At 41.4% G+C, this 12967-nt stretch overlaps 1 protein-coding gene across 3 annotated transcripts in view; it reads left to right on the top strand.

The window, feature by feature from the left end:
* Positions 1 to 12567, top strand: part of sytl5 (synaptotagmin-like 5) — a 34402-nt gene extending 21835 nt beyond the window's left edge. For 2 of the 3 annotated variants that reach the window (XM_079170141.1, XM_079170142.1), the window contains exons 6-17: positions 138 to 281; positions 685 to 784; positions 896 to 1025; positions 3214 to 3314; positions 3957 to 4052; positions 7356 to 7534; positions 7704 to 7806; positions 7911 to 8072; positions 8191 to 8299; positions 8908 to 9046; positions 9295 to 9503; positions 10149 to 12567. In XM_079170141.1, the coding sequence (XP_079026267.1) occupies positions 138 to 281; positions 685 to 784; positions 896 to 1025; positions 3214 to 3314; positions 3957 to 4052; positions 7356 to 7534; positions 7704 to 7806; positions 7911 to 8072; positions 8191 to 8299; positions 8908 to 9046; positions 9295 to 9503; positions 10149 to 10291 (1615 nt within the window). In that variant the 3' untranslated portion in view covers positions 10292 to 12567. The remainder of the gene's footprint in view (positions 1 to 137; positions 282 to 684; positions 785 to 895; positions 1026 to 3213; positions 3315 to 3956; positions 4053 to 7355; positions 7535 to 7703; positions 7807 to 7910; positions 8073 to 8190; positions 8300 to 8907; positions 9047 to 9294; positions 9504 to 10148) is intronic. The other variant, XM_079170143.1, reaches the window with a different exon arrangement.
* Positions 12568 to 12967: the final 400 nt, after the last annotated feature.

The following is a 12967-nucleotide window of genomic DNA, read 5'->3' as shown; positions in this document are numbered from 1 at the left end:
CTTGATAAAGCAGAGAGACACAGTGTAATAACTCTGCATTAATAGACCTGATTGAATATCTCCAGTAAACAGTAGATAACAGGCTTTGTGTGTGCGTGTGTGTGTGTGTGCGTGTGTGTGTGCGTGTGTGTGTGTAGAAGGATGAAGATGGATAAGAAAGGCAGCCGACCGGCCTTGAAGCCGGAGAATGGAGTCGACAGCGTCGGTGTCAAATCTGTTTCGGCCAGAGACGCTCACAGCGTAAGAAGTGTTCCCTCGGCACCGAGTCCACGTTCCAACAGGTGTCCATTCTTAACTACGAACAGACTGAACTGTGTGCTGTATACCACTTACATACAAGTATTTTAAATAATATTTTTATCATCAAAATACAGTCCCACAGAGATTTAATGAGGAATTAATTAAAACGAGATGGAAAGCGCAAAAAAATCCTTCTTACACATGCAGGCATGAAGGCAAAATATTTCAAAAGAGAAATAAGCCGCAAAGAAAAGTCAAGTGAGATGTCAGTGACTTTAACGACTCTATTGATGTTTTAGTAAATGTTATTTGTGAAGCCAAAGAGCCTCGGGCAGGTTGTTTCCTAAAAGTGTTACACAACTACATAAGACTTAAATTGAGGGTATTTCATGATGAAAGATGAAGGGAATATCATGGGATGACTGGTTTCTTTGCGGTTTTCAGGGGCGGTGCCGAGGCCTTGGAGTCCTCAGGGATGCCCACTGTACCCAACAACCTGCGTTCCCGAACTCCGGACACTCTCAGCGACAACCGGAGGGTCAGGGTCAGCAACTGATACACACAAACACACATACAGCAACACACTGGGGAAATTGTGCGGTTCAAATTGTTATTTTAACAGCTTGGGTGTGTTGGGATTTGTTTCTGCACGCAGCCTGATGGAGCGGAGAGCGTTGCCAGTATACACTCCAGTGACAGTGCGCCTGAGAAAAAAGCTACTGGCCATCACAGGACAAATTCGGGCACCCCGACAATTTCTGTGTCCAGGGCCTCGGTTTCATCAGGTATCACAGTCATTTTATTTTTTTTTGCTCCACATTGGAGCGACATGACTCCTGCTGTTGTCTCACAGCTTCACAGCTCACAACCATTTCAATATCTGAATCACAGTTTCAGGATGTGTTAGAGGCAGCCGTATCATATCAAAGGTGATGTTATACAGTCGAGCCAGAGCTGTGCAAAAATACTCAGCTGCTCGCAAACTCAGACCTCATAAAGGACGACATTTCTCCGTCTGTGAGGAGCAGATGTAACGTGTGCACAAATAACATTATTAACTTACACTGTCTGCTGCTCTTCTTTATGAGTTGAACTCTCCACTTTTTTTTTTATTTAATGTTCTCAACTTTGTCTCAGTTTCAGATCCTTTATCTCCACTAATAACAGCTGCTAAGAAGTGTGTCAGGACTTTTTTTCAAATGGCTCAATTAGTGCCGTTAGCTGGAAAAGAGGAGGATCGCCACTTACGCCCACAGATGTGTCACATCATATACTCCAGTATTAAACAGTATAGCTAGCCATTGTTTTGTGTCATTGTATTTCCAGTTTGCCATCTTATTTACACTGCTAATCAATTTCAAAATCGTACTCAACTTCCCTCTTTATTTTTCGCCCATATGTATTTGAGATTACTTATTTTAGGAAATGCACCTACTCACCTTATCTCTTTCTCTGAGTTAGATGAAAAGATCTATATCAATCTCATGTCTTTGTGTTAAGTGTGGAGCATTAGCCACGGGGCGAATATTTGCTCATCATATGGACTGCTATGATATCTCCAAAGTTCAAAAGTATGCCTTCCAGCTCTACAGTGACACATATGTTTAATCTGTACACAAAGAGCTTTTGAAGCAAAGAAAAGTGTTAGGAAACTGACATAAACTGCAATTGTTAGCATGTCTGGCTAGCTAAGAATCCTTTGAAGGTGCAATATACAACATTTAGAGCAAAGATATAGTGCAGTAATGTCTGCCTTCCCCTGTGTGTGGTCATCCTCCGTTCTTTGTTCACATAGCTGGTCAGCCTTTTAGTGCATGTTTAGTGCTTGTGAGTGTGTTTTACTGACCAGCTCATTGCCGCTGCTCTGCACTGCTCTCATACAGCTGTTATATCTAATAACGCTGTCCCGGCCGGCAGCGTCGGTACGTAAGCGTAGCACACACCCTCTGGTTCCCCCCCCTCAGGTAAACACTGTTAGCTCTGTCAGCACGTTTGCTGTAGTTGCTGTAGCAGCAAGCATAAATCACATTTAAGACGAGGACAGTGTGTCGGGGTTGCAACCACCGTTGGAGAGTTTTGTGAATAGAAACCATATTAGAAACACATCCAATGCACATTCACTGTAATCTGGCCAAGAATTACATCTCTATAGTGCCACATCAGACCGGTTCTTTAGTGTGTGTGTGTGTGTGTGTGTGTGGCCATGTAGAATAACATATGTTTAATCTAGTTTTTTAATTGGGTTTTTTCTTTTCCTTTTTCAAGTTTAGTTTGGTTAAAGCTAATAATTCCTTTGTCTTTTGTAGGCCTAGCTTGTTTTTAAGAAAGAAAATCGATTCAAATTGGGTGTGATGAGAACACACAGTTGTGTGCTGTTCTAACATCTGTACATGGATCAGCAACTGGTGAACCTGCTGGTATTTGCTCGTGACCTGTTCACTTTAAAAGCCTCTCTTTCAGCATGATATCATGAATCCAGCCATCAAACGTATATTTTAGAAGTCTGCTGAAAACATTAAAAAGTCAGCGTCAAACGTTTTTGACTTACTCATGTAGCTAACATGAGCTTCGTTAGTTAGCTAACTTACTAACTAAATAGTTATTGACAGCTTACCGACTAGAAGTGAAAGGCCGATTTCTTTTGTTAACAAAACGACATAAGAGATGATTTCCTCGCTTTAACTTTGTAAAGTGTTGAACTATCCTTTACATTATCAGCTTTCTTTCTAATTGCTCTCAGTTTTCTCTCAATGTAAAGCACTGAGCTAATTATATGAGGTACAAATAGTTATATTGTCACTGTTATATGGAGAGTAAAGTTCACACATTCATGAAGTTCACACTCTACCCTCTCTTTTACTGTCTGCTTGTATTGTGTCTGTATTTGGCTTCCGGCCCCTCACTCCCTTCAAACTATTTTTTTTGTTGTCTTTCTGACTCCCCCGCCTCCCTTTCCTCCCTTTCCTGCTCCAGATCACAGCCGCTCGGAGATGGACCTGTCAGCTCCTGGTTCTGAACCCAGCGACGACGCCTTCAGTCTCAGGAGCCGTTCGGTCCCCGGGCTCAACGAAGCAGTAAGCCGCTTCAGCCCTTTCCTTCTTCCTCCCTCAGCTCTAACTCTGCACACAGATTTGGTTTCTGTTACAAATTCACCGCAGGACCACAAACACGTAGATTTTTCAGTAACCTTTTAATACATAGATCTACTATACTGTGTGTCCATATTAAGCTCAGGATCTGAGCTGATGAACTCAGCGTGAGGCGTCAGATGTGGGGCTGAATGTTAATTTCTCCCCAGAGCTCACTTCAAAGAGCATGACAAGCGTCTAAACGGCTGTAGGCTGAAAACAGGTGGAGGATCTGATGGTCAGTATAGGGCTGCTTTGTCTCGTTTTTTACTGAATGGTAATTTGCATTCATAGTGCAGGCACTCACAGACACACACACACACACACACACATTTCATTTGTTTAACTCATCCATTCATTCTCACAAGTTTGATGCAAATCCAATGACATTTTGATTTTTGCGCGTGAAAAACAAGTAAACAAATTACTGCACTCTGTCCTGACTTGTCTGGTTGAATTTATGGAAGCTGGCTGCATCCTCCCACACAGAGCTGCTGTGTGGAAAACTGTACTTTGCACAAAGACGCTTTGGCCAGCTTCCCAGATGGCATCTCCTCTTTGATTAAATCTGAATCCTGTCATCCGCAGGAGTTTTCTGATGAGGATGCGGATGAAGACATTGATGCCCTGATGTCAGCTCACAGTAAGACTGCCAACCGACGCTTCAGCCACGCACTGTCAACGGTAACACCCGTAAAAAAAAAAACCTAGTGCAAACATGACAATATCAAAAGCAGATACTGGGAAGTGATGTGTGTTCACATACAGTACAAACATGTGCTCATACACTCACCAGCACCTGACGTGTGAGTCAGGCGTCTGCGTACTGTTGTTGACTGTGTAAACATGGTGTGAGACTTTGGGGCAGCCTGTTGTTACGAACAATTTCCTCTGGCGCTGCACACTTAGAAAGCCTGCTGCATTTACATAAACTAACTTGTAGCACCATAATGTGAAGGATTACTGTTGCGTGAGTAAGAGTACACACATTTCAAGGTACTTTGATGTTGTGTATGTAGTTGTTTTTTTGGTATATTATGAGGTAGATTAACCTGGATATTACCTCATCTACCCCCTTGTGATATCAAGCTATGCTGATAGTTTTATGTGCCCAAATTTTCAGATATGTGTCTCTGTGTGTCAATGCTGTTGCATATTATCACATATCTTGATTTGCCATGTTTACACTTGGGCCTTGAGCACAGTTCACTTGGTCACTTGGTCTACAAAGCACCAAGTCTGGCAGAAAATCCAGTTATTCAAATAGCCTAAATAATTGGTTTATTTCATGCCATTCTCATTGTTCAGTCTGTGTGTGTGTGTGCGTGCGTGCGTGTGTGTGTGTGTGTGTGTGTGTGTGTGTGTGTGTGTGTGTGCGTGCGTGCGTGTGTGTGTGTGAGTGTGTGGGAGGTTGAGTTCAATTTGAGAACTCCACCGGAAAACAGGCGAGACAGACGTCGTGCCTGTCTGTCATTTATCATTTCATCTCAGAAATGACTAAGAGCCGTCACTGAGCTTCTGTTTTCAGTATGAATGGAAGAGGAAGGAGGTGATGAGGGACATTATGCAGATAGTTAATATACTCAGCCTGCTGTTACATGATTCACCTCATGGAGGGCTTTGGATAGATAATGATATCACAACGGAGTATTTGTGCCATTTATTTAATATTGCACTTTCTATCACCGGGTAGATTGTGTTTTTCCAGCTTTAGAGAAACCTTTATTGTTATTCTATTTATTCAGTTTTACTGATGAATCAAAATGAGCAATACACATACACCTTTATTAAGTACCACTAGCTACTGTAATTAATCTTCCCATATAAATAATATATATATATAAATAATAATATATATATATAAATAATAGAAACATCTGTCAGTATAACAGCTGAGACTAATGGGAATGTTATTAGTTCTGTAGGTCTAAACAAGTAGTGGACAAATTAAATCCATTAAACCAATTAATCCAATTAAATCGAGACATTTCACTTACAACCACATACATCAACCTGCAGGTGGAGCTGGATAAAAAGTCAATAGGATTCATCCTCTGGGGACCATTAATGTCTGTAAAAACAGTCTCTCTCATCACTTGGGCTACAACACTGTGACTCAAATTAATTATGAAAATCAAAAATATGTAAAATAGACATAAACATCACAAAGGAACTACACATCTTCCTCATTCTGCCCTGTGTGTGTGTGTGTGTGTGTGTGTGTGTGTGTGTGTGTGTGTGTGTGTGTGTGTGTGTGTGTGTGTGTGTGTGTGTGTGTGTCCAGTGGTTCCAGATGAGTTGTAATCTCTGGATTTATCTGATCATCACCATGGTAACCATGTGTTTCTGGCTGTGCTCCTGTAGACAGGGTTTCTGTATCTCCTCCGCGGGGGGGGGGGAGTTATGTGCTCGGGGCCTGCATCTATGACTGGCACATCAAAGATCACAGACCTATCTCCTTCTCCACTTTTTTCTTCCTTCCCTCCTTCCTTCGTTCCCTCCTTCCCTCCTTCCTCTCTATCTCATAAATGAATCTGCTGCTAGTCTTCCACTCCTGGCTCAGAGAGAAGGTGGGGGTACCTCAATATCCCCGACTCAGATGCTGAGACTGTAAGTCTTCCCTTTCCATGTCTGTGCATGCATTTATATTCACCACTCGATGAATGCAGCAGAAAAGCATCAGACCACAAATCTCTAGCATTCATTAATGTATACAGAGTTTTTATGAATGTGATGGTAGCTACATCTCTTTCCATTAAGTCTATGCTCCCTACATTACACTTCATTAATCACACTGGCTCCAAGCAGGATATAAGTGAGGCTCAATTCTGACTTTCTTTCCCCAGCGCTCTCCAGACAGCAATATTATTATCAGTGGATTAGACCATTTAAATCCCGTCCAAAGCTACAACAGCCATGTGTGCCAGAAAAAAAAATCACCTGCTGGGTTTGTAATGATTGGAGTCTTTTGTCCATGAAATAGGTTTTGCAGGTGCACAACATGAGGAGGCAAAATGTGCTTTTCAATATCTCTAAATTGGCAATCTATGAAACTCACTGTCGGACAGTCAATGTAAAGTCTGGATGGTACAGGTAATAATAAAACCACATGACTGGCAACTTTCACTCTTATAACAAATAAGCAATTTTAAAGACACTATCTTAAACCTTTAAAAACTGTGACGGGTATTTGTCGCAATTTTCTGACATTTCAAAGACCAAACAATCAAGAGGTTAATCAAGGAAATGATTGGCAGGTTGCTCGATAAGGAATGGTCAAAGTCACTCTCAGAGAAAAGGAAAAGAGAGAAACATATAACACTGAGAGAAACTATCAAAAGCATGAATCGGTGCCACCTCATCCTTTCACTCGTTCATTTATAAAACAATGTGGTCAGGTTTTCCTCTCTGTTACACATTCTTTCATATCATCTTTCCAAAACTTCTCAATTCTAATTCATTTACCATCTCATCGGTATTATTTTATAGACCCAGGAACACAGATGATACAGTATTTCTGGGACATAATACAAACTGCAAGGTTGTGATGGGCACAATATGTAACTGTGAATATTCATCTAGAATTCTTGATGAAGCTTCCAGGCAAGCTTCACTCAGAGCAGTGCTCGCTACATCTCTTTTCAGCAGGCCACTGAATTTTTTTAAGTCTACAGTGTACAACCTTGTGGGGCTGCAGTTTGTAGCAACGTAAAATGTGATTCTGTTTCCATGAGTCTCACCCTCAACATCACCACCATGCTCTGCCACAGACTGAAGTTCATAAAGGGCCGCTACTGTTTCATGTCTACCTCGTTTCATCAGCGTTCTGTAATACTTTAGACGTTGTTGTTTTCTTTATCTTTCCCCCGTTTCCCTTTAACGCTTCGTACCTCATGTGTCGTGCTCTGTCCTCACCTCTTCAACACTCCTTGACCTTCTCCCCCTCCTGCATCTCCACCTCCCTTGTCTTTGTTCTTTGCCTAACAGAGTAGTATCAACAGCATGATGAGCATGTACAGTGAGACTGGTGACTATGGCAACGCCCGGGTGAGCGGCGAGATCCTGCTGAACATCAGCTACAGCTACAAGACTGGTGCTCTCAACGTCCTGGTGAAAGAGTGTCACAACCTGGCCACAGGAGACGAGAGGAGGCAACGCACGGACACGTGAGAGTTCAACAACACCATTAGTCTTCTCGACAAATGTTTAGTGTGTTTAGCAGACAAGTAATTCAGGGGGCAGGTGATGTTTCACGTTGTTGGCTTTAACAAGAACAAATAGTGTCCATCTCCTCCTGGGGAGCCCGACTGAGTCGCTGTGTCTTTTTCATGGCAGATATGTGAAGACGTACCTGCTGCCAGATACGTCACGGCAGAGCAAGAGGAAGACGAGCATCAAGGCCAACACCATTAACCCTGTTTTCAATGAGAATCTGAGGGTCAGTGGCTGAAAAACAAATCGATTTACTAGAAAAGTGATATCAAATTGCAAGAATTCCAAACTTTTACATCATTGAGCTCGTGTTTTTGCTGTGTTGTGCAGTACGTGATCAGCCACTCTCAGCTGGAGACTCGAACGCTGCAGGTCTCGGTGTGGCACCACGACCGGTTTGGACACAACAGCTTCCTGGGAGAGGTGGAGCTGACCTTTGACTCCTGGGAGTTTGATTCCCAAATAGAGGACTGGTACGCTCTGCTGCCCAAGGTAGGGACCACAATCAGAGCGTTGTCACACATGTTGTTTTTTCCTTCTACGTTATAGAAACAGGCACGAAGGCAAGTGGTTGAGAGGATTGTTAATGACGTGAACTATGTTTGTGTAGGTGGAGGGCAATATAGACTCCTCAATGCAGTATAAAGGAGAACTGACTGTCGTGTTGAAGTACATACCTGCAGAGAAAAACCTCACGCTGCCGCTGGACCAAGTACAAGGTACATTCATACTTGCGATGACCAATATATATTATATTATATATCATGTTTTAACTCAAATTGTGTTCATTTTAAATTTATTTCCCCAAATCTCACTGTGACATATTTGTTTTTTGTGGGTTTGATCAATCTTTGGCTGCACAGCATGAGTTCGTAATAATGAGTGACCGGCCAGTGGGATGCTGCGGTAACAGGGCAAATAGAAATATATTTTTTCCAGCTTAGAGCTATATCTAAAATTAAGCACTTCCCTTATCCATCCAAACTACAAAATATGTTTCCACACAATTTAATGTAAGAATTTCTCATAAATGTATTCCCTGTCTCTAATTAATGCTCCTGCGAGAGTGAGGCTGAGATGTAAAAGAAATAGACCGTTTTGATTATGTGTCTGTGGGTTGAATTTCTCTCTAACTTATTCATACATTTGTGATTTGTTGAAACCTAAATATGGGTTACTCTTTCTGTGTTAAACCCATGTGACGATTATATAAGTATACACTTTACTACGAACTTCTTTTGTTTTTCAAGTGTTGCGTAAATAAACCGAAACCTTGGAAATGAAGATTGTTTGTTCTTCCTGTGTGTCTGCTTCCCTCCTCTCTCAGTGAAAAAGGGCTTCCTGAAAAGCAAGAAGACGAGCAACTTCACTCTGCCTAAAGGGGGCATGGTGGAGCTGCTGGTCAAAGGAGCCAAAAATCTAACTGCAGTCAAGTCTGGAGGCACTTCAGATGCTTTTGTGAAAGGGTGAGACACTCTCTTCAGGGGGTTGGACACTTTTGAATGGGAGTCTTATGGCAGTTTTATAGAAGGGGGGCACATTTGTAAAATTAGTCAAATCTACTCACTTTTAAAGCCACGATTCTTGGCAAATAGTATAAATATTTTAAGTTTAAATATGCTAATAACAAATATGCCTCCCTTGTTACATAAGATGTGATTTTGGTAAACCCCAACCTGAGTATTGTAAAGTAACGTTTTATTCTTTTTCCCAGATATCTCCTCCCTGACACCAACAAGTCAACCAAGCACAAGACGGTGGTGGAGCGACGCACTGTGAACCCGCAGTGGAACCACACCTTCACCTACTGCGGCCTGCAGCCAGGAGACCTCAACAACGTCTGCCTGGAGCTCACCGTGTGGGACAAAGAAGCCCTGGCCAGCAATGTCTTCCTGGGAGGAGTCAGGCTAGGAGCTGGCACAGGTGTGTGAAAGCGTTACTGCACAAGACATTATAAGCTCAAAGTCTTGCACTGAATTTAAAATAATGTGATTAAAGCCTCTTAAACTTTGCACAGTTCTCCATTTGCTCAAAGACTTCACTGACACGTTGAGGAAGCTGAGGCTTATCTGCATGAATAATCTGTGCTGTAATGTTTACTCCATAAAAATAAGCTTTTAATCAGATTTAAAGAAAAACCTGGCTTAAAACCTATTGTAAGGAACCTAGGTGAAGGACCTGTATGCATACCAAACAAAAGTCCTGAGGCATAAATGAAGTCTCACTTGAAAGACCGGCGTTCTACCACTCGCTATTGATGTTTGCAGATTGAAAAACAAATTGTGTGAGCTGTGTGATTTGGGAGAAATGAAAAGTGAGGCCCATTTTCTTTTGTATTTTACACACTATGATGATTTTCTATTTGTCTATTTTCCATGAAATAGCCTGAAAAAACCCTGAAATATTCTGGCTTATTGATGACGAACAATTGGAATGGTTATTAAATGTGTGTGCGTCCCTTCATCTCATATCCAGAAGTGTTGAGCAGGCGTTCATTTCCTCAGGGCTCGCTAGTAGTTCAAACAAAGGAAAACTAATATTTATGCCTTTGTCTCTCTTCCCCTCAAGGCAAAAGCTATGGTAATGAGGTAGACTGGATGGACTCAAACGGGGAGGAACAGCGGCTGTGGCAACGCATGATTGAAAACCCAGAAGTCCCTCATGAGTGTACTCTGATGCTACGATCCAGCATGCGCAAGTGCAACACATAAGCTGGATCGAATTACAGACAAGAGAGGATGAAAGAAGAATCAAAGCGAGAGTAAGATGTGACGTGAAGGCAGAAGGACGGTTGAGAAAAAAAAAAAAAGTGTCCAGGACTCAAATGCTCATTAGGGAATAGAGACCGTCCTTCTTCCTAATTCTTTCCCCATGAGAGGCCCTGTGCAGCCAGTCAAGCCTTACATCCACATGTGTGTGTGTCCCCCCCCCCCCCCCCCCCCCCGCCCTCCAAAGCATTTAGTCTTTGACAAAGCACTACTGTTTACCATTGTATATGAAAAACATGTTGTATGTAACTTACCTAGTCGAATAAGCACACGATGTGACTCCTGATGTGTCCGTCCTCGTCTCTGTGCTTCATGAACCAGAGTCATATCTGCATGCAGTTACAGCTGCCGGAGACCGTTTGTAAGGCGTTAGACCCGGCTCTGCTCAACAATGTAGAGACTTAGACATTCCCTTTATAAGCAACCAGCTGCATCCTGGTTCGCATGACGATGCGGAGAGTCATCCCCTTATAAACAGAGGTGGAAGGTGACGAGTTCTTGTACGACTGTCTTACTCAAGTAGTTGACTTAATTATTACTGAGGAAAACAACTTAGTTGAAATCACAATAGTAGCACTTTTTAAAAACTTCTCATCTCCGTTAATCTTCACTGCCCTCTCCAAAGTATACTGACCATGTTTTATTTATAAGCGTTCTTTTAGATCACTTTATGAGGGAAAATGTTATTAATAATAGAGTATCCTCCTACAGGCTGCTCTGATATTGTATGTGAGGTGAAAGTATAAATACTGATTTTAGAATATACTAAAAAAACAAGGACTGCAGCTAATTTTGTGGATGATTTGTGGATTTCAATCACTCAATTAGTCGTTTCAAAAAATGCCAGAAAATGTGTGAAAAGTGGCCATCAAATATGTTCTAGCTGACGTCTTCAATTTTCTAAAGTTTCCAACCCAAAGACACTCAATTTACAATGAAATGAAACAGCACAAGATAACAAATCCTCACATTTGAGGAGCTGAAACAATCAAAATGTTGAGCATTTTCAGCCATGCTAGCGACTTTATTGATGGTCAGTCAACAACGATTTGAGGGATTGTTATTATATTTTGTTCAGACATTTAAGGATCCCAGTCAATGAATGCTAATGACTTTAGTGGACATGACTTTAGCGCCACCATGAGGTTGATATTTGTGGTTTTGAGTTTAATAGATTGTCATGAAATTTTGTACAAGTGAATTGTAGGCTAATATGTCTTTCGCATTTTTATCAGGTCAGAACTAATGACAATGTTTGTTTAGTGCTAGTTGGAAAATACTAGCATGCTAACAGGCTCAACAAAGTTGGTTAACATGGTAAACATTATACCTGTTAAACATCATTGCATTGTTAGCATGCTGATGTTAGCAATTAGCTCAAAGCTCCACTGTGCTTATGCTCTGCCTCACAGAGCTGCTAGCATGGCTGTAGCGGTGGACCTTTAGGCTCGTGGCTTGATAAATGACGACCAGTTAATTGACAGCAAAATTGTTGGCATATTATTTTCTGTTGACGGTGTTGAAAAATGTACCTGCAGGAACAAGAGTGCTTACTTTCCACCTCTGGTTGTCAGAAAAAAAGAATCTAGAAAGATTACACAATAATTAACTTCAATGTAAATGATCATAACACTGTATCAGTGTGATAATAGAAACTGCATGGCATTAGAGAAAACAGAGGTAGAAGAACAAAAGAAAGTTATGTAACGCACTGATAAATAGATCATTTTACACTCGGAAGAGAAAGTGCAGGAACCCTGAGACAGAGGCCGTGTGTTATAGAGTGAGTCAGCACTGAGGCGAGCTGCCTTCATCTCAGGGGGAGCCTAATAATGACGCAGTGGCAGTCACCTTGTCCCTGTTGCCCGGGGCTCTGCCATCCACCCTCCTGCAATATATCACAAATTTCACGATAACCATTCAAAAGTTAAACCCTGAACAACCATTTCTCACGTGGAACGCCAATTTTGTTGCGCTTGTCCTCTGCTCTGAAGTCCCTGAGCACAACGGTTTCACACTGCACAATTGTAGTAATAATACATGGTGTTTACTGTACAAAATACTTTAGATGAGAGGCTCATGCAATACCTGATTACTGAAGAAACTCTTGATTTACAGCATGTACTATCTCTGTTGTCTGGTTTGCAAGCATCAAACTCTGTATTCACTGTATTCAAACCTATTTTGTCGCAAATCTGTTATTTTGAAATAAACCCATCTTTCCATAGACTGTTTGCTTTTTCTGTTTGAGAATATACATTATTTTATCCAAAGAGCCACAAAAGTATAAATGTAGTTGTTGTGGTGTGGGACATAAAATATATTCAAACAACTCTCTGAGAAAAAACATCCAATAAAAAAGTAGAATTTTTATCAAATCACTACACTCAGGCCTGAATGAGGAAATTGATTTCAGACACTTTTGTTTTATTTCAATAACTGTGTCTACTTTTATATTCTGAAAATGTGTTTTGGTGTTGGGCGTTTGGACAAGTGCTTTCTGAATGACACTCGTTATCTTCCACCTGTTATCCAATCAGGAGAAACCTGTAAATGAATGCATAACAAGGTCAGATTTCATGGCTTTTTTTTTCCTGAAGAGCAGCCGTGCTTATTGAG

This window comes from Pholis gunnellus (genome assembly GCF_910591455.1).
Source record: "Pholis gunnellus genome assembly, chromosome: 12".
NCBI classification, from domain to species: domain Eukaryota; kingdom Metazoa; phylum Chordata; class Actinopteri; order Perciformes; family Pholidae; genus Pholis; species Pholis gunnellus.
Note: the sequence above shows the minus strand (reverse complement) of the source record. Positions and strands in the feature narration are given on the sequence as shown.